Here is an 18729-nt window from a genome sequence, read left to right on the forward strand (position 1 = left end):
CCAAAACTGCGTTAGTAGAAGCATAAGGCTCTTCTGAATACCTAGAGGCCTGGTGTTTTCATACCTTCCTGTCCCCACTAAGACTGCTGTATTACAGTCTCAGGGGTAAAAAATGTAAAGTTTTAATTATTTTTCTTTATTTTTTTGCATTAGTTGTGATTTGGGGGGAAAAGCAGGCTCTTACTGCCTCTGCCTATGACAGAGGTTGTTGAGGTGCAACAGCAAGACAGAAATCCTTTCTGGCATCTTCAGAGGTGACAGCAATGGCAAGGAGTTTGTAGATGCTCGTGGGGAGAACGTTCAGGTCCACCACGGCACTAAGACTACAGAACATCAGAGCCGAGGTGTCACCTCCGGAGAAGGGAACCCTGCCTGCGTCGTGCCGCCCGCTGCCTTCCAACTGTGTTTGTTTCTGTCCCGTGAGGGACGTTTGATGACGGGGCAGTTGAACTGGTCCCACACAGGCTGTCGCTGCCGGACCCCCGCACGGTGAGAGCCGCGGGGACAGGGCTGGGCCTCCCTGTCCCACCGCTCCGGGCACACCCGAGCCCCGCACACCGCTCCCCCCGGCCCCTCTCTCTGGTGTGTTTGACCCAGCTGGGCCTCAACAGCGCTGAATTCCTCAGGCTCACTGGACACAGTGGGAGCGCTGCAGGCGAGGCGGTGAGGCGGCCGGGCAGGGGGTCGGCGGCTCCCGGGGTCTCCCGGCTCTTCCCCAGCACGGAACACCCGGGCGGTGCTTCCCCGCCGCCCGTCCCCGAGGGCCGCCCGGGGCCGCCCCCGGCGGGCGGAGCCGCCGCCGCCGCGCCGCCCCTCCCTGCCCTCCGCGCCGGGTTACATGGCGGCGGCTGCGGCAGAGGCAACTGCGGCGAGGCGGGTGGGCGCCGGGCGGGAGCCGGTGGCGGGGCCACAGGGCTCGGCCGTGTGAGCAGCGCAGCCCCCGACGAGCCTGGGAAGGCCCGTGAGTGTGCGGGGGGCAGCGGGCGCGGGGGGGTCTCATTCGCCGCACGCGCGGGCCCGGCTCCGCCGCACAAAGGCGCTTTGTTCGCTCCCGCCCGGCGCTGGCGGCGGCGGCGGCGGCGCCCCCGGCCCGTCCCACCCCGCCCCGCTCCCCCCGCCGGGGCTCTGCCCGGGCCCTCCGCACTGCGGCGGCCGCGGGGCCGAGCGGGCGCTGACCGGGCGGACGGGGGCGGCCGCGCGGGGGGCGCTGCCGGCGGCTGCGGCGCCGGGCCCGGGGCTGCCCGTGCCTGTACCGGGGGCGGCGGGCGCGGCCTGAAGGGCGTTTGAAGGTAGGGCGGGGGCGCCGGGCCGGGGCTGCCGCCCCCTTCGGCCCGGGCGGCGCTGGCGGGCGAGGCCGGCTCGTCCCGGGGGGCGGCGGGAGGAAGGATGTCCTTTGCCGGGGGAGGGGGGGCCGGCCCATCCACAGCCTGCGGAAGTTTTGCTGCTGCAATCGGCGCTGCTCTCCAGCCGGGAGAGAGGGCACAGGTACCGCTCGCTCCGCCTGCCGGGCGCCCGCAGGATCCGGTAACATTTTGTGGGGAGAAGTGACTTAATACTCTTTAATAAGTAGCTTGAAACGCCTGACGGAAATAGCTTGAAGAGAGACTGCTCAAGTTTTGGGATTTGGGAGAGCAGGGAGCCTTGCCTGGGCAGGCAGGATGCTCTCACTTGGTATCTGTAGGATGTGTCTCTTTTTCTGACTAGTTCATTTACCAGCCTGACAATGGCTGTTAATTGTGTTGTGGGAAAAGAAGCGGTGTTCGGCATGTTGTCGTATGGCCGGTGCAAGCCTCGATAACAGCGCTGTTGGCAACAAGCTTTTTATGTGTATATATAAAAATAACATCGTCATGTGTTTATAAACCAGCTACAAATTCCGGAAAGCGGTGGCTTAAAATAGGGGTATATTTTGGTTTGGTAATTGCGTTCAGAAGACGTGTTTAGCTGTAAAGCTAAAATGGGAACTTTGATTTTAGCCCCTCGCTCAGGCTCAGTCCCTACTTGTGTGGTTATTATCTCTAATTCACTCTTGACTGGTTAATTGTTCAGTGGAACAGACCATTGCAGGTCTGCCGAGGTGCAGGAGGCTGTGGTAAGCTGATGGTCGGCTTTTTCAGTGGGGAGTTTTCCACTGAATTATCCTAAAGGACGGCCAAACCATTTTTATACACAGTACAGCAAAACGCACTGGATTCTTGTGTGTTTTTACAGATCCTTCACAAGATTTATAAACTAATAGTAACATTTGCTTACTGCCAGCACAGAGTTCCCTAAACAGTGTGGGGAGCAAGTAGGAGGCTGTAGAAAAGCGACAGTTTCGTGAGTTGGACGATGACTCACTCTGCCTACTGACTGCAACGTGGCTGATCTAAAAAAAAAAAAAATTTCTGTGCCCCGTATTTTTGTAGTCAAAGGGATAGTACTTAGCAGTTGTATAATATGTCATTAGTCATTCGTGGTCTTTCTCATGTGAGTAATGATTTGATCATAATATGGTCGGAATAATCAAATTAACTGGTATCTGTCAGTCTTATTTGTATTTCTGAAAAAGTAAACATCTCATACCTGACTGATTCAGTGCACATCCTGTTTCCTGAAAACTGTGATAAATCCACGTGCAGAAGTTGAGCACGCACTGAAGGGGCTGCTTGCGTAATGCCTGAAGCTGGTCATGTGTGACGATGTTTGCTGACACTAGGGATGATTTCAAAGGCCTTCTGTGGGTCACTTCTATTGCCCTCTCCCAAGAACTGGCCCGTTTTAAAAGCATAGTTGTAAACCACTTAACAAAGCAGTATCTTTGTGTTTCTCTCTTTAAACTTTGTGGGAGGAAGGAATAAAAGTATCACTTAAAAAAAGTCTTGGAAGGGGGACAGTTATCCTAAATGGAAAGGTCAGTGCCTGCGTCAATAGGCTGTTAAATGCAAATTATGTGATAAATCCCACCTCCCGTTTTTTATACCATAGTCTGTCCTGTGTTTCAAGTGGTTGGAGCAGGTACTCAGCTGAGGAGGAGTTTGTTGGTTTTGTGTATTTAGTGTGTATTTTCAGGGTAGACAGTTGGACCACTGAAACTGAAAATTTATAAACTTATTGCTGTCACTCTTTATAAGTATTAGTGTCTAGAAAACCTCTGCACATCATCATTTTCTGAAGTTAAAAGCTATTGTAAAGTGCAAAGAAGAAAATTAGTTACTTTGAGCTCTTTTTTTTGTTTTGAGAAAAGCTTTCATTTCTGCTCGTTGATTACCCTTTAAGTAATTATCGTCTTAGTGGAAGGGAAAGTTTGGGGTTAACTTTTTGGTTCGATGAGAATATGTGAACCTGCTACAGCATCATTATCTGTAACATTTCTAAAATAGAATTTTCAGTGGCAATAAATGAAAGATCACTCTCAATTACTGGATCCTTACTTGTTTCAATACTGGAGCATCTTTGCTAGGCCAGTCCCTGACTGTCTTCACCATGCTCTTGTGAGGGTGTACTGTAATGTGTTTGGTAGATGGGCTGCCTCTTGGTCAGCTTCCTAGAACTAGGTCCTGGTTTGAACGATAGCTGGGCCCTGCTTTTACTGAGTTTGGGATTAAGTAATTTGGTCACAGATAGGAAGTTTGTAGCGGCATCGGGTCAAATCCAAGTCTGGAAGGGGTTGCTTGTGTTGCCAGCATTTGTTTTCTTAGCTAAATCACTCTGACTGTGGAGATCATGTCATGCCCCCTGAAAACATTGTAATGAGTGGTCACCTAGTGGAAGGAGATGTGGTATAAGCTGATGGTGAGAAATGCATCAAGTGAAGAATGAAAATTTTAGGGGTCCTAGTTCAGTAAGCAAGTGGGGGGTAAGATTTGAGTTAGGGTGAAGAGGTGATAGATCTTAATCCTTGCTGCTCATGGTCATCTCTTTGAATCTGTTCCTGTGTTGTTTAATGGAACTAGCTAAAAGAGAGGTTCCAGATGTGTCACCCAGCTGGTGCAAACAGATTCAGCATTGCTGCATATTGAAGACATCAACATGTAAAACAATAAGCCTAATTATGAGGAAGAATACAACTGGTTTTAGATGGTCCCAAGGATAAATACAGCGTATTGCAGGGTATTTGAACAGAGGCCTTGACCCTTGAGTTAGCGAAAAATTTAAAATGTTATGGAAATTCATTTTTGTAGCTCATACTTAGTTTGAGGGGGGGGTGTCGGAATGAAAGGAAAATGGGGTGATGTAAACTGTTTTACAATCAGCAGCTCAGAATGAGTGATTCTGAAAGTGATACATGCAAGTGAGAAAATACTTTTAGGTGTAAAAATGCTAATAATCAAGAGGCTAGACTTAAGGGTCTTTTAATTGTGAACAGTGTTGGATAGTCACTGATGCTGTCCTCTTTAGGATAAATTTTATTTTTGTTCTTTAAGTAAATTCGTGGATATTTTAAGACAGGTCATCACTTTGTCTTAATACTGATAGAAAAGATAGCTTTGGGAAAAGTAACAGTGTTACCTCATTATGTTTGTACTGAGGCTATAAACCCTTGCAAAGCATTGTTAATAATTAGGACTTGCCAGTGCTCAAAGAAAGGAATCCCAAGGCAATAATTCCATGCGCTGAGTAGAGAGTGCTCTGAAGATCACCACATCAGTGGAGGACAGCTCAATGCCTTTCAGTTTAGAAATACTACATTTGGTGATCTTTAGTTAAAAACAAAAACTGATCAGAGAACAGCATGTGTTTCCTCCTTTCCTGTGTTTGTTGTATTGCTGTGTAAGCACCTGGAGGCAGGTGGTGTGTGGGAGGAGAGGGAGTGAGCCCAGGGCATTGGGGCTGTGTGTCTTGGTGACAGTGAGGCTTGAGCCTAAGCAAAGGCAATATTTAAATGTGTTGAAACAGTCTTGTTTCTGTTTGCCAGTGTGCCTTTCTTTCCTTTTTTTTTTTTCTTTTTCTGTACACAATTCTGATTACTTTAGTGAATTGAGGCCATTATTTAGAATATGTTAATAACTTGTCAGCTGCTCTTGCTGTTCTGTCAGGAGTGAGGAGACTTGCTTTGCTTGCTCCCAATTGTCCCAGTGAAATGCTAGCACAGTTTTAAGGAAAAACACTCATACAATTAATTCTGAAGTGTTGGGATAGTTTAGAGACCTTTATGTAGAGAGCTGGACAAAGAGCTGAAATTTGTTAATCTAAGATTGAACAGCAGGCATTTAGTGGTTTGATGTGACCTGTAGTTGTTGGGGAAGAACATACAAGTGACTTATAATGGAATTGCCCAAACCTTACCACATTGTGTAAGTTACACCTTTGACTCTTCTCTTTGTGGTATTTTTGAGCCTTTAAAAGAAAAGAGGATGTTGTACAGAATTTCAGCACGTGGTCTTTATGACTGCATTCTGCTGCTGCTGACGGGAACTTACTGAGAAAATTACCAGTTTGTGTTTTCATAAATAGTAGGTGAATTCATTACACTATTAAAAAATAAATGATGTCTGAAAGTGCCATATGTCAGGGGAAGTGGTTGTGGAATATATGAGTTACTCTGTAAAATGTACATGCTGTTAGTTTTTCTCTGTAATCTAGTGGGATAAGTGTAGAAGTAATTGTTAAAGTAATAATATTTGTCTGATAATAATATTGTCTGATATGTATGAATTACCCCATGATTCCTGTAATAATGAGTCTATAGAGGCAAAGTTATTATTTAAAGTGTGGCTAAACTTAATCTAAAATCTTTATAAGCTTTGTGAGTGGCACTGGATGTGTGCTGTATATCCTGGGAAGTCAATAAATACTGGGAGTGTACAACCTTACCCTTTTCATGTGAACAGTACCCAGTTATCTCTTATGATGGTGAAATAGCTAAACCTGACTTTGAGTAAAAATTCAGTAAAAAGAATTACTCCAAAATTTAGTGACTGATGTTAAGGATATTGTTGTGTCTGCGTTGTCTCTTGGTAATTCTCCAGTAGAGATGTTTTCTTTGTTATTCTCTTCTTTATTAAGATTCAGGAGGATTTTTCATTGTGTGCCATAGATTTTCAATAGATTATATCCAAAATTGTCAGTTTTCTACCACAAGTATGAAAACTATATGTCATTTCTAATTAGTTTAGCTTTTGTGATGGCTTCTTATTTTGTAACTGGACAGCAAATAAGTTGTTTATTTAGGACAACTTAATGAGCTGGGGGAGGAGGAAGACTTTTGTATGTGCTGCAGTACTGATGTATTTTTCTCTGCTTTTCAGGTTGTCACGGAGTAAAATGGATGGTAGCTTTGATTGTGATTGTGGTGAGCTGGAGCCACCTGATCATTAACAGAAGGCATCTTTTGTAAATCAAGAGCTGCCAGTTTCCCACTTAACTAGACTGTAAACAAAGGAGAGAAAAAGGAGGAAGAAGGAAAAAAATAGTGCTTACCAGCACCATAGAATGACGCTGCTCAGGACCAGTCCAACACTGAATGTATCTGCACTGTGAGGAGGAGGATGTTAATAGAAGCCTATTATGTGCATATTTATTCACATTTTTGTTAAATGTTAACCAGTTTAGTACAGTGGAGCTGAGTGCATAATATGTCATTTCATTCCGTTTGAGTTTCTTGTGAGTATTTTCTTCAATGTCTGCAGAAATGCTGCACCTTTCTTGAACTATGAATGCTGCAATCTTTCTATCTTATGCTCGGTTTGAGTTCTAGAGCTTACGGGCTCTAAATTCAAGGGGACACAACAGGCCTGGCTGGCTCATAATGAAATGAGAGTGTCAAGAAACCATCTTGCCGTCAAAGCCAAGTGTTTCTTCTCCCTTTCTCTAAGACCTTTCCTTCAGATACCAGTGGAAGTGTCTCCGTGTGTTTACAGAAGCTTAGTAGTTTGAGGAAAAAGAAACGTAAAGAATTTAAAAATGGCAGAAAAATTTGAAAGTCTCATGAACATTCATGGTTTTGATCTGGGCTCTCGCTATATGGACTTAAAACCACTGGGCTGTGGTGGAAATGGCTTAGTTTTTTCTGCTGTCGATAATGACTGTGACAAAAGAGTGGCTGTCAAGAAAATTGTCCTTACGGATCCCCAGAGTGTTAAACATGCTCTACGTGAGATCAAAATTATTAGAAGACTTGACCACGATAACATTGTCAAAGTATTTGAAATTCTTGGTCCCAGTGGAAGCCAGTTAACAGATGACGTGGGCTCCCTTACAGAATTGAACTGTGTTTACATTGTCCAGGAATACATGGAGACAGATCTGGCTAATTTGCTAGAGCAAGGCCCTTTACTGGAAGATCATGCCAGACTTTTCATGTACCAGCTGCTACGTGGGCTCAAGTATATTCACTCTGCAAATGTTCTGCATAGAGATCTCAAACCAGCTAATCTTTTCATTAATACTGAAGACTTGGTGCTGAAGATTGGTGACTTTGGTCTTGCACGAATCATGGATCCTCATTATTCCCACAAGGTATGCAGAGAGTGGGAATATCTAAGTGATAAACTGACAGCTGTGCCTTCTTAAAATAGCATCTTCCTCTCTTAAGCACAGGTAGACAGGCTGTGGAAGGCCTTGTTAGCAGGTGGGCTATCATGTTAGGGATCATGCAGTAGAACTGGAATGCTTGCAAGTAGAGTAAAACAGATCGCTGAATGACATGTTTTGTCTCAGTTTTATTTTATGCTTGCAGTAGTCCTTTTTTTTTTTTTCTTTACTAGTTGTGTTCAGAAAACATAACCTGAGATTAAGAGCAACATTCAGAGGCATAACTATAGCAGCCTTAGATAAGTTTATAAGAGGTGCATTCGTAATGTGCAAGTGTGGCTACTTCCTGGAATTGGTTTAGAGATAGCTGTCTTCCTGCTCTAGATGAGGTTTCACAAGAGAGTTCAGTATCATCTCTGCATTTATTTGACACCTAGGAATGAGGAAGTTTTGCTGCAGTACCTCACTTAGCTAATAAATAGCGTAATAGTTCTATATTGCTGTTCACTCATAAAGATACTTGTATTTCATTTAAAAAGGTAGAAAGGTGTAGTTGGAGGCACGTGGTACAATCCTTGGGACCTTGAGACCAAGAAATCTTCTAGTATTGCATTAAAAAGTGAGAAGCAAGTAATTAAACAAAATATGTCATAAAATTCTAAGTAATTTTTTTTCCTTTTTTTTCCCCCTTTTCATTGATTTCATTAGGGCCATCTTTCTGAAGGATTGGTTACTAAATGGTACAGATCGCCCCGTCTTTTGCTTTCTCCTAACAACTACACTAAAGCCATTGACATGTGGGCTGCAGGTTGCATCTTTGCTGAAATGCTGACTGGGAAAACCCTCTTTGCAGGTGGGTAGAATAAAAATGTGTGTGCATATTCCTAAAAGGAGTGGTACTGCTTAATTATCTTCCCCAAGAAAGATTGGTTCTCATGGTTAATATCAGTAGTCATTGACTATCAGGATATGCTATATTATTATGCAGTTATATAAACTATAAATGGATGTACTTATAAAGCAGAAGACACTTCAGTTTTTTCTACTTGTATTGGTGTGTGTTTAAACAAATCACAATTTAATGCAATACTCATATATGGTAAATCTGTCTGCAATTATGTTAAGCTAAATTTATTGGATGCCTAAGAAGTGTTCTAATACCTGTGTGAATTGGTGTACCCAGGGAGTATTTGAGGATTATGAATGCCCTGAGTATCACTTGCATAAAGATTATTCTGTTTAAGGTAGTCAACCTAATCACTTCCTGCTTTCTATATTTTAAATTATGAACTCCCAGGTATAGATTTAAGATTTAAAAGTGTAAAATTTAGTGTGACATAGCAAGGAAATGTGCAGCCTTCAGCTGTTTCTGGTAAGACAGGAAGCAATTCTCTGGTCTCATTGGACATATCTGCCTTAGTGCTTTAGTTAGGACTAGGAGGAAATTTCTGAAGCAAATCTCTTCTGGCCATCCTGTATCACGTTGATGACTTAGCTCAGTGCACAAACTAGAGCCTTTTAGATGAAATGAAACTGTCATTTGCACTGTAGGAGGTCACCAGTGTGCTCCACCTGCTGACAAGCATTCAGTCCATGGGAGCAGATGAGCTCTAGTCTGCAGTAAACCTGAAATGCTGATTTTGTGTGCACCCTGGGGCCTCAGCAGCAGCTGTCTCATTCAGGCTTGCTCTTGGATTTGCTCCTGTTGGTCTAAATTACTGCAGTAATACAGATAAAACCCCAAAGAACTCAGCTTATATTTCAAAGTCCACATTCCTTTAGATATGTGTGAACTAAGAGGACACCTCTGCAGTAATTCTTAGTGTTGCATGAAAAGGTAATGGAGTTACCTTTTTCCCATTAAGTATTATTAATGGAGAACAGTCACTTAAAAGCATTATTTGGCAGAAATCAGTGATTAATATGTGCAGAGGTTTTTCTTCACATGCAGGGAGTTGCTCACTCTTTGAGTTTCTAACTACTGGAGTAAGGTCCACAGTGTATTAAATGCTTGGCTGATAAGAGATTTATTAGGTTCCCATTGCATCAAGCGCTTCTACTGGCAAATAGTGAAATAGAGGGAGAAAGTCTGCAGGTTTCATCATTCAGTGTAGATTGATCACAACTGCCAGCATTTTTTTTTTGAGTAGCATTGGTATTTGTCAAAAATTTTTATTGACCTAATAGCTGTGCAGTGAGTTAAAATTCTGATTTTTAAACTTGATCTTAGTAACCAAACTCCTAAATTTGTAGGCTTGATAATTGCATTGTGTAGATCCCTAGAAAAATATTTTTAGATGTGGATGTGTCCCTCTGAAAATTTAGCACTGCCATGGTTTCATAATCTTCAAGAAAAGTGAATTTCTTAATGTCATGCATTTGGAAAAGGAAGATGGTTGGAGATATGACAGTGATCCTGTCATGAGACTGAATAAAATTCTTTTGTGAAGTTGTTTCGAGGGCTTGATTTGGTTAATTTGCAGCTTCCTGTCTACTTCTGAACCATCCCTTAGGAATGCTGCTCTCCGGAAAGCTGATGAGAATGGGAAGGAAGAATGCAGATTAAAATTGCAGAATACCTGAGATAAATGAGGGAAGGGAAGTTGAGGCAGAGGAATTCAATAGCTGTTCCAAACAACTTCTCTGGTTCTTTTTACTAAGTGAATATTTTAAAATGCTCATTTTGCTTATAGTGGAAAGAAGGCTGATTAATTTTTAAGATGGCAGTTATACAGTAGAATCTGTTTTCCAGCAAATTACAGGCACTATACATCTGATAGATCATATTAAGTAATTTGTAGTAGTTTGAAGCAGAAGGACAAAACAGCTTTTTCAGTCCAATAACAGGAGGTGGCACTGATTCATTTGGGGAACATGGGTCTCTGTCAGATTTTCTGTAGTGACTTTGCCTTGGCTTTTCTTTAGGTCACCTGACAGGATTTCCAGTGCAGGCTGCTGAAATGAACTGATAGTGTGTAGGTTTTGAGATGTACAGTCTCTCACTGGCCCCATTTATTTTTATTTGTACTGTCACATGCATCAGTATTGCTTGTCATTGCCCAGAGCTGCTTGGTGAAGGAGGGAAACGCTGGCATGCAAATAATCTGTCATAGTTTCACCTGCTAGTTGAGTCTCTAGGGTCCTACATGGAGCTGAACAGTGAGTTGAGTTTGACAAGCTCTATTTCTGGGTATTCCAGATGCTGCTCATTATTCCAGACTGACCTGCTCTATGGGCCCTTCTGGTTCTTACCCAGGGAGACTTCACATAGTGCTAGAAGAGTATTATCACTTCCGTCATAATACAGTACTTTTTTTAAAAACACTATCACTCTGCTTAACTGACAGGTGATTTTTGTCTTGCACCTGACAGCTAATGCAGGATTTCAGAGTAGAATATTAATGCAAATGGCTGTGGCCTGTAAGATCTCTTTCTGAACTAAGCCGCTACTGATTTTATTAGTAAGGACCATATAATTCAAACTGAGGTCAAATACTGAATTAATAAGGTGGATCAGTGGAAAGGGAAGGATTGCAGTATATAGTATATAACAAAAAGGTAGGGTGTGTTGTAGAGTATCTCTTCCATGGTGAAAACTTCCTTGCAAAAGCTTAAGGTTAGGTTCCTTTATCTGTGAGTAGCAGCTCTGTAATTCTTCTTGCGCCAGGGCATTTCTTGAGAGCTCTTCAGATTTATTATCACTTAAATTCAGAACTTCACCCTTTCCTCTGCTGTAGGAGATGATAATCTTTTACTGGAAATAGCTGCTCAGAGCACATAATTTTGATGTGCCTTTTATGTACAGGGATCAGAAGTGTTTGAGGTTGAAATGGCAACTTGTATTTTGTCTTTGGTGCTCAGGTGCACATGAACTTGAACAGATGCAGTTGATTCTCGAATCAATTCCTGTTGTACATGAGGAGGATCGTCAGGAGCTTCTCAATGTAATTCCAGTTTACATTAGAAACGATATGACTGAGCCACACAAACCTTTAACTCAGTTGCTTCCAGGCATCAGTCCTGAAGGTAAGTAAATTTAAAAAAAAAAAAGTATTTCCCATGTTTCAGTGTTATAAAATAGCAAGAGCAACTTTGCAGTGCAGGTATGTGATTGTTAAAAGCAATTTTGAGTTAGAAGAATCTGCATTGTCTGCAGAAGGATAATCTTCTGCTATAATAAAAAAAATTTGCATCTATAATAGCTGCTTGGTGATCTTTGGAGTAGAATTGTAAATCTCTGATGGAGTTATTTTCGCTGGAATTGCTCTATTTTGAGACACTGTGTTTCTAAATATAAAGGAACATTGGAATGGAGTCATTGTAGAAGAACTGTCTCCCAAATGTTTTTAAAGGAGTCCCCCAGCCAAAGTAACAGCAGTGTTTCCTGGTGTTGGTGGATACTGATTCAGCTTGAAGCATTTGTCTCTCGGTATTTTTTCATTAATTTAAATTACTGTTGATCTTAGATTTGATTTACTCTTCCAGCTTTCTGATGGCTCTGGAATGCGTATTTGGCAGTGTTGTCAGTAACTGATTATTTCTGTGATGACTGCTGTGAGGGAAGGAGAGCTCTAGAGCAAAGCACTGCATCTTAATGTTAAATTGTGGGAGTCTGAAATGCCCAATTTAATGGTAACTTTTTCTCTGCAGCGCTGGACTTTCTGGAGCAAATTTTGACGTTTAGTCCCATGGATCGATTGACAGCAGAAGAAGCTTTGTCCCATCCTTATATGAGCATTTATTCCTTTCCAACGGATGAGCCTATTTCAAGTCATCCTTTTCACATTGAAGATGAGGTTGATGATATTCTGCTAATGGATGAAAGTCACAGCCATATTTATAATTGGGAAAGGTAAATTGATCATTTACTGTGGCAATATAACTGGATGCTTTTGTGTTTGAATTAACATTGCTTCAGGGGCATCATTTCCTTTTCTGTTTGTTTCTTCTAAAGTTGACCTGAGTATAAAATATTCCCTTACAGACATTGTCACTGAGTTTCTAATTCATTACACTGACTTGGATATGCTGATGCGTTCCCGAGATGCACCCAGGACTCTAGAATCTAAAGTTAAATCTCTCTATTATTTTTTTTCCCAAAATATTTCTCTAAAAAATAAACTTTATTTAGAGAGAGTTTTAACTATGTTGTCTTGTCTAATGCTTAGTGCATATAATAGTAAAGAGACTCACAGTAGTCATCTTAAGTCAGTTAAAAACACTTTTAGAAAGAGTTCTGTAAATGGAGTGAGCTCTTGTACATAATTCCAGACTTAAATCTTTCAGATGTGCATTTGAGGATTGCTTATGCCAGATTAAATTAAAACCTGGAAGACAAACCCAATTGAATTAAGGATAACTTTGTGTTAAATTGCCGTTATTCTTTAAGGGAAATTCTAAACTCTTCCTGTCTTTGGATCTAGAAGACAGTTTTTAGCTGCTAACACTTAAAAAATTGTTTTACAGATACCATGAAAGTCAGTTTTCAGACCACGACTGGCCTATTCATAATAACTTTGAAGCTGATGAAGTTCAGCGCGATCCAAGGGCTCTTTCTGATGTTACTGATGAAGAAGAAGTGCAAGTAGATCCTCGCAAATATTTGGATGGAGATCGTGAAAAGTACCTGGAGGATCCTGCCTTTGACACCCACTTCTCTACTGAGCCTTGCTGGCAGTATTCAGATCACCATGAAAACAAGTATTGTGATCTGGAATGTAGTCACACTTGTAATTACAAAATGAGGTCATCTTCATACCTAGATAATTTAGTTTGGCGAGACAGTGAAGTAAACCATTACTACGAGCCCAAGCTTATTATAGATCTTTCGAACTGGAAGGAACAAAGCAAAGAAAAGTCCGATAAGAAAGGCAAGTCTAAATGTGAAAAGAATGGGTTGGTGAAAGCTCAGATAGCACTCGAGGAAGCATCACAGCAACTTGTTGAGAAAGAAAGGGAGAAGAATCAAGGATTTGACTTTGATTCTTTTATAGCAGAAACCATCCAGCTTAGTTTACAACATGAGTCTACTGATGTTGATAAATTAAATGACTTGAATAGTTCAGTGTCTCAAATAGAGTTGAAAGGAATAATATCGAAGTCGGTAAGCAGAGAGAAGCAGGAGAAAGGAATGGCTAATTTGGCACAGTTAGAAGCTCTGTACCAAACCTCTTGGGACAGTCAGTTCGTGAGCGGTGGGGAGGAGTGCTTCCTCATTGACCAGTTCTGTTGCGAAGTCAGGAAAGATGAACAAGTTGAAAAAGAAAATACTTACACCAGTTATTTGGACAAATTTTTTAGTAAGAAAGAAGATGCTGAAATGCTAGAACCTGAGCCAGTAGAAGAGGGGAAGCTTGGGGAGAAGGAGAGAGAAGAGAGCTTTCTCAGTAACAGTGGGGAACTCCTCTTCAACAAGCAGCTTGAGGCTATAGGTATTCCTCAGTTTCACAGCCCTGTTGGTTCGCCTCTGAAGTCAATACAGGCCACGCTAACGCCTTCTGCTATGAAATCATCTCCCCAAATTCCCCACAAAACCTACAGCAGCATTCTGAAACATCTAAACTAAAACACTCAGCAGACATTTCTTTTATATTCATGAGATGTGTTTGTCTTTTTTTATTACTAGTGTAAGTAATTTTTTTACTTGAATCAGACGGTGTAATTTTGGTATGGATTTCATTAGTTTTCTGTTTACCATTGTTTTTACAATCCAGAATTACTTTCTATACATGAGTTAGTTTTTGTTTTTAAACTGGCATGTCGTTTGCACACAAAATTAAAGAATAGAGCAAAATAATGCAAAATGCAGGAGGTAACAAAAAAAATGCACTAAACCAAGTAAAAAACATTCTCTCAGTAAAACAGAGTCCATGTTTTGCAGAAAAAGAACCTTGCCTTGAAATTTACACAGTGAGACTGTACATAATTGCATGAAAATATCTATTTTTCCCAAAACATTTTTTTCATTCATGCGTATTTTAGAGTTTTTCATACTGTACACATTTCTTAGACACATGATACCAGCAGCAACTGAAATGAATGCAGAATTTGGTACGCATGTGTTATCTACCTCAAGGTAACAGCAGTATGTGGCAAAACATTAACCACCCATAGTGCTTCTCATTATGCACTTCTATTTAGCCAGCATTATTGTAGTAGCTATTCCTATTGAAAATCATTCAATATTTATAAATGTTCTGGTATGCATTCTTTATAGTTAAGTGTTAATATGCAGCACTTTTATTTATTTTAGCAAATAAGTATATTTCTGTAATTATAGAAAGTCAACTTAATTTTTGAGTTACTTTTCAGATAAAAGGTTTTGTTTAGCACTATGGTTTTATTGCCTACATAGCTGGATATATATTAACATCGGCTTATTCTGAGGCTATCCAATACATTTTTTATTTTTTAGTTTTCATTTCAAGTAAAGCACTCACTGTGTATAGGAATTTGTAATTGGAGGTGCTTGATCTCTACAAAAGAAATTAGGAATTGCTTTATTATCAAATGCTCCTAGAAGTCTTAATTGTGTTCATTTTTTAAAAATTTTGTAATGTTAGTTGTGTGCATGGAAATAATTAAGGTACAACATTACTGTAGGTTAAAGTTCTATATGGTGAGACATTTTGTTTTTACTGTCTGTTTTTACTGAATGATTCCTGTCCCGCTCCTGACCCCCCTCCAAAGCAAGCATGAATAAAATTAGGTTAAATATAGCATGTAGCATCTCGGTCTTTTGAAAATTTGTTTTACCTTCTGATTTTTTGAAATACTGGATGTATCATTGGCTCCCCTGTTTAAAACGAAAAACAAATAAAAACATGGCCAGCAAAGACGACTGTTGGTTTGTGATGCTTTGTACACACTCTGAGAGATGAAGAGCTGCTCCTGTCCTGCAGTCCTGTGCCTGTTCAGCTGCACTGCCTGACACAAGGTGCTCATGGAAGCAAGAGAGACTGTTGTAGCCTACCCTGGAACTGCTGCTGCTGGTGATGCAATACCCTGGAAGGAGACTCCAAAGTTTCCTTCTGTCCCAGTCCTTGCAGGAGTTCCTGTATTGAGGAAAATCCCGTGGAGTGGCGTGGCTGTGGAAAGCGTAAGTGTACAGTAGTGTCCATAAACATTTTTGTGGAGGAAAAAAAAATGGTTTTTCAGAGTGAATGCTACAGTTTTACCAACACTTTAGACAGACTGGTGTTGAAGTGGAAAAGCTGCTGTGAGTGTGAGCACCTTCACGTTGCTGGCAACCTGGAGGGAAGGTAACTGTGTGGGTTCCTCAGCCAAGAGCCTGGCTGCAGCACTTTGGTGAGGAGATTTCAGGAGCATGACCAGGTAACTCCTGTGGGGTGTTTCAAAATGTGCAGGTCAGGTCTCTGTTGCAGCAAGCCCTGGAACAGTATGTATTTCTCTTCCAGTTCCTCCTGTCAGAACCGTTCCTCAGGGAGCTAATTAACCATACAAAAGCTACATCTTTTGGCAAACTCCTACAACTTTTTCCATGACAGTGTTTTAGTTCCTCCAAATATTTCCATCCCTGCTCCTCTGGCAGGTAGCACAGCTGCAGCTTGCCTAAAATAAGGATCTGCCCCTTCAGCATGGCTGAAGGTGGTCCACCTGAGGGAGAGGGGACAGGGTGCGTGTTCTTGGGCAGGGTCTGGGAGCATTTGTGCAGCCACATTAGTGGGTGTGGGGGGAATGACCCTCTCTGGGCCAGGGAGGGGGGGAGTGCATAAGAACAGGAAACAAAAAGCAGCTTAAAAACGTCTTGTGCAAATGAAGTGGGGGGCTTTTGTACAGAGGGAACGTTTTACACTAAAAGGGAGAGGCAAGTGTTGAGCCTAAATCTGGTGTGGTGCTTCACTACCTTTGTCTTCTGTCTTGTGCTGGGGGAGCAAATCTGCTACAGGCTCTACTGCCTGCTTTGGTGAAAACCCCGCTCTCATAACAGGCCCCTTCCATGGGTCACTGGAGGACACAGTTAGGCAGTCAGGGTTATTAAGTAGAAGGAATTCCCTGTGTGGAGACAACTAAAGAAAGTAAAAATACTTTGTAAGGACCGTGCAAAGTGAAGTCTTCTGCTGGCAGATGAAGGTACTTTGAGTGAGGTGTTGGGTTCTCCCTTGGCAAACTGCAGGAGTCCTGTGCTGGGAGAGCAGCCTGCAGAAACTGCAAGGTGTCACGGTGGGAGATGGTGTGTGCCCCCCACTCATCAGCCATGCCCATCCCTGCAAGAAATAAGTAGGTCAGTGACGTGTAGCCCTCTGGCTGTGACCTAGCAACTGAATTGTCTTCAAACACAAAATATGGAAGAGGCTTAAATTACAAACCAGATAAAGGGACCACTGTTTCAAGCTACGGTACTTGCCAAGTAAAGTGGAACACCGTTATTTAACAAAAAAGCAGATAACATCCTCAGTTTTTAACTATGTTTTTAAGATACCTCTTCTCTATGTGGCCTTTGGTCAAAAGGCAACATTTTAAATTATATCTAACAAGAGCTTCAGCTAGAAAAGGTGATGTTTAGAACAGACCAGGACAAAGCCTTTTAGCTGTAGTGTCATCACATGAGATCTAGCAGAGTGGCACAATGCTGAACAGTTTGTTCTGATCAAGAGTTCTCAGCAATGGTCAGTTAGCTTTCTCACAATTGTATTTAATTTTAATCAGAGTTGCTATATATAGTCTCAGCTATTTTTGTAAGTCTTTGCCCACGCTGCTGTTAGTGGTGTGATTACAGCATGAGTAGCACGTCTTAGCTGGGCTTTGCTGGTCTGTTGGGGCTGTGGGCTGGACATGGGGCTCTGGGAACCCGCTGGGGAGTGGGGCAGTGGGGCAGGCCCTGCTGCTACTGCACCTCCTCTACCCTGCTCAGCAGGGCAGGTTGTCTCTGCAGCACTGGGTTCGCTGCCTGCAGCAAAATCTGTTTGCCTTGATTTGCTTTGTTTTCCTGTTACCTTGCTGTTACTATTTCTGTGCTGGAGAAGCTCTTAAAACCATGCCTGGGACATCCATTTAAAGCCTTGCTAAGTTTTTGCTTTGGTTGGGCTTATTGCCTGGAGACGTTGCTTTATGAACAGGGTTTTAATGCCTTTTTACAAGGGAGAGTCATCCACCAGAGAGGTTTTTTCCGTACAGAACTAATGTTGCTCTGAAGCTGGTTTTGCTTTTTTTTTTTCTGTCTGCTTCTAAACTCTGTGGTAGTCAGAGGTAACAAGTTCTTCTACATGTGGATTTTCATCCCCTACTCTACAGGTGTGTATACTGCAAACCCCAGTGAACTGTAGCTATGGTTCCAAGGAATTCAGTGGCGCATTGTGGTGCAGATTGTTTCTGGAAAAGCATCCTTGAGTTAAGTCTGCTCTCACAAGTCTTTTCTTTGTTTATATTCATGTTGCTTTTCTGTCGCTGAGATCTGGAAGTGCTTGTCAAGTCTTCATTTGGGTTTTACGCATAATTAAACAGAAACCTGTCCTCATTCTTCCGAAGATGCAATCCTGAGCAACAGCAGCCCTGAACCAATTTTTTCCTTACTCCTTGAATTATTTCAGTTCTTACAAAATCTTGTAAATTCTTGTTTGCTGTTCTGCCACTGTTTGCGTCAGACTTGAGCTGAACAACCTGGGAAGTAATGCCATGGGGTATTTAGTAACAAGCAAATAATCCAGATCACTGCTGGCACCCAGCACTCGGGCTTCCATTCCAGTGTCTCTATATTTAAAATGGTTATCTGCTTACTCTGAGTGCTATTCGAGAGCTCCTTAAAATATTGACTGCTGAAAAGTTCAATGGCTTCTTTTGGCTGAGAATTGGTGTTGCTAACACAGTGGTTTGCGTGTACCTGGCCATGTGCAGAGGGAGCTTTGCCCCAGTAGCCCCTGTGGATGTGGGGATGGCCAGGTATGGCCACACTCTGCAAATAGCTGGGTCAGTAGCTGGCAGCAGCCACACGTCATTGGCTCTCCTCTGGAATCTGTCTGCTGCATCCTGACTGCAGAGCAGCCCTTCTATAGTGAACTCTGATTATAAAATTCCTTTTGTAATCTGTGTACTGGGCTACTGCAGCCAAAATTACTTTTAACCTTTAAGTCACCCAGCCTGGGTGCTATGTGTGGTATGAAATACGAAAGTGTGTGTTTGCAGCTGGGTGTGGGACAGGGAACTTATGACTTACCCAGCTTCAGAGCCAGTGATAGAGTTGCCCTTCTCATCCCTCTCACCCTCCCCAGCCTGGGTTCCCTGGTAGCCAACATAAAGGTGCTGAGAGGTGGTTCT

The 18729-nt window shown here is 42.3% G+C and overlaps 1 protein-coding gene across 3 annotated transcripts in view; it reads left to right on the plus strand.

Annotated features, from left to right (window-relative positions):
• Positions 1-15290, plus strand: part of MAPK6 (mitogen-activated protein kinase 6) — a 30164-nt gene extending 14874 nt beyond the window's left edge. Inside the window, exons 1-6 of one of the 3 annotated variants that reach the window (XM_027883024.1) lie at positions 836-961; positions 6231-7440; positions 8164-8308; positions 11317-11481; positions 12106-12307; positions 12922-15290. In XM_027883024.1, the coding sequence (XP_027738825.1) occupies positions 6886-7440; positions 8164-8308; positions 11317-11481; positions 12106-12307; positions 12922-14020 (2166 nt within the window). In that variant the 5' untranslated portion in view covers positions 836-961; positions 6231-6885 and the 3' untranslated portion in view covers positions 14021-15290. Of the gene's footprint in view, positions 1-835; positions 962-1434; positions 1486-6230; positions 7441-8163; positions 8309-11316; positions 11482-12105; positions 12308-12921 lie in introns of those variants that run through there. The other 2 variants (XM_027883026.1, XM_027883025.1) reach the window with 2 other exon arrangements.
• Positions 15291-18729: the final 3439 nt, after the last annotated feature.

The sequence above is a fragment of the Empidonax traillii genome, unplaced genomic scaffold, assembly GCF_003031625.1.
Source record: "Empidonax traillii isolate 1590-97213 ecotype Southwest subspecies unplaced genomic scaffold, ASM303162v1 scaffold117:size1203958, whole genome shotgun sequence".
NCBI classification, from domain to species: Eukaryota; Metazoa; Chordata; class Aves; order Passeriformes; family Tyrannidae; genus Empidonax; species Empidonax traillii.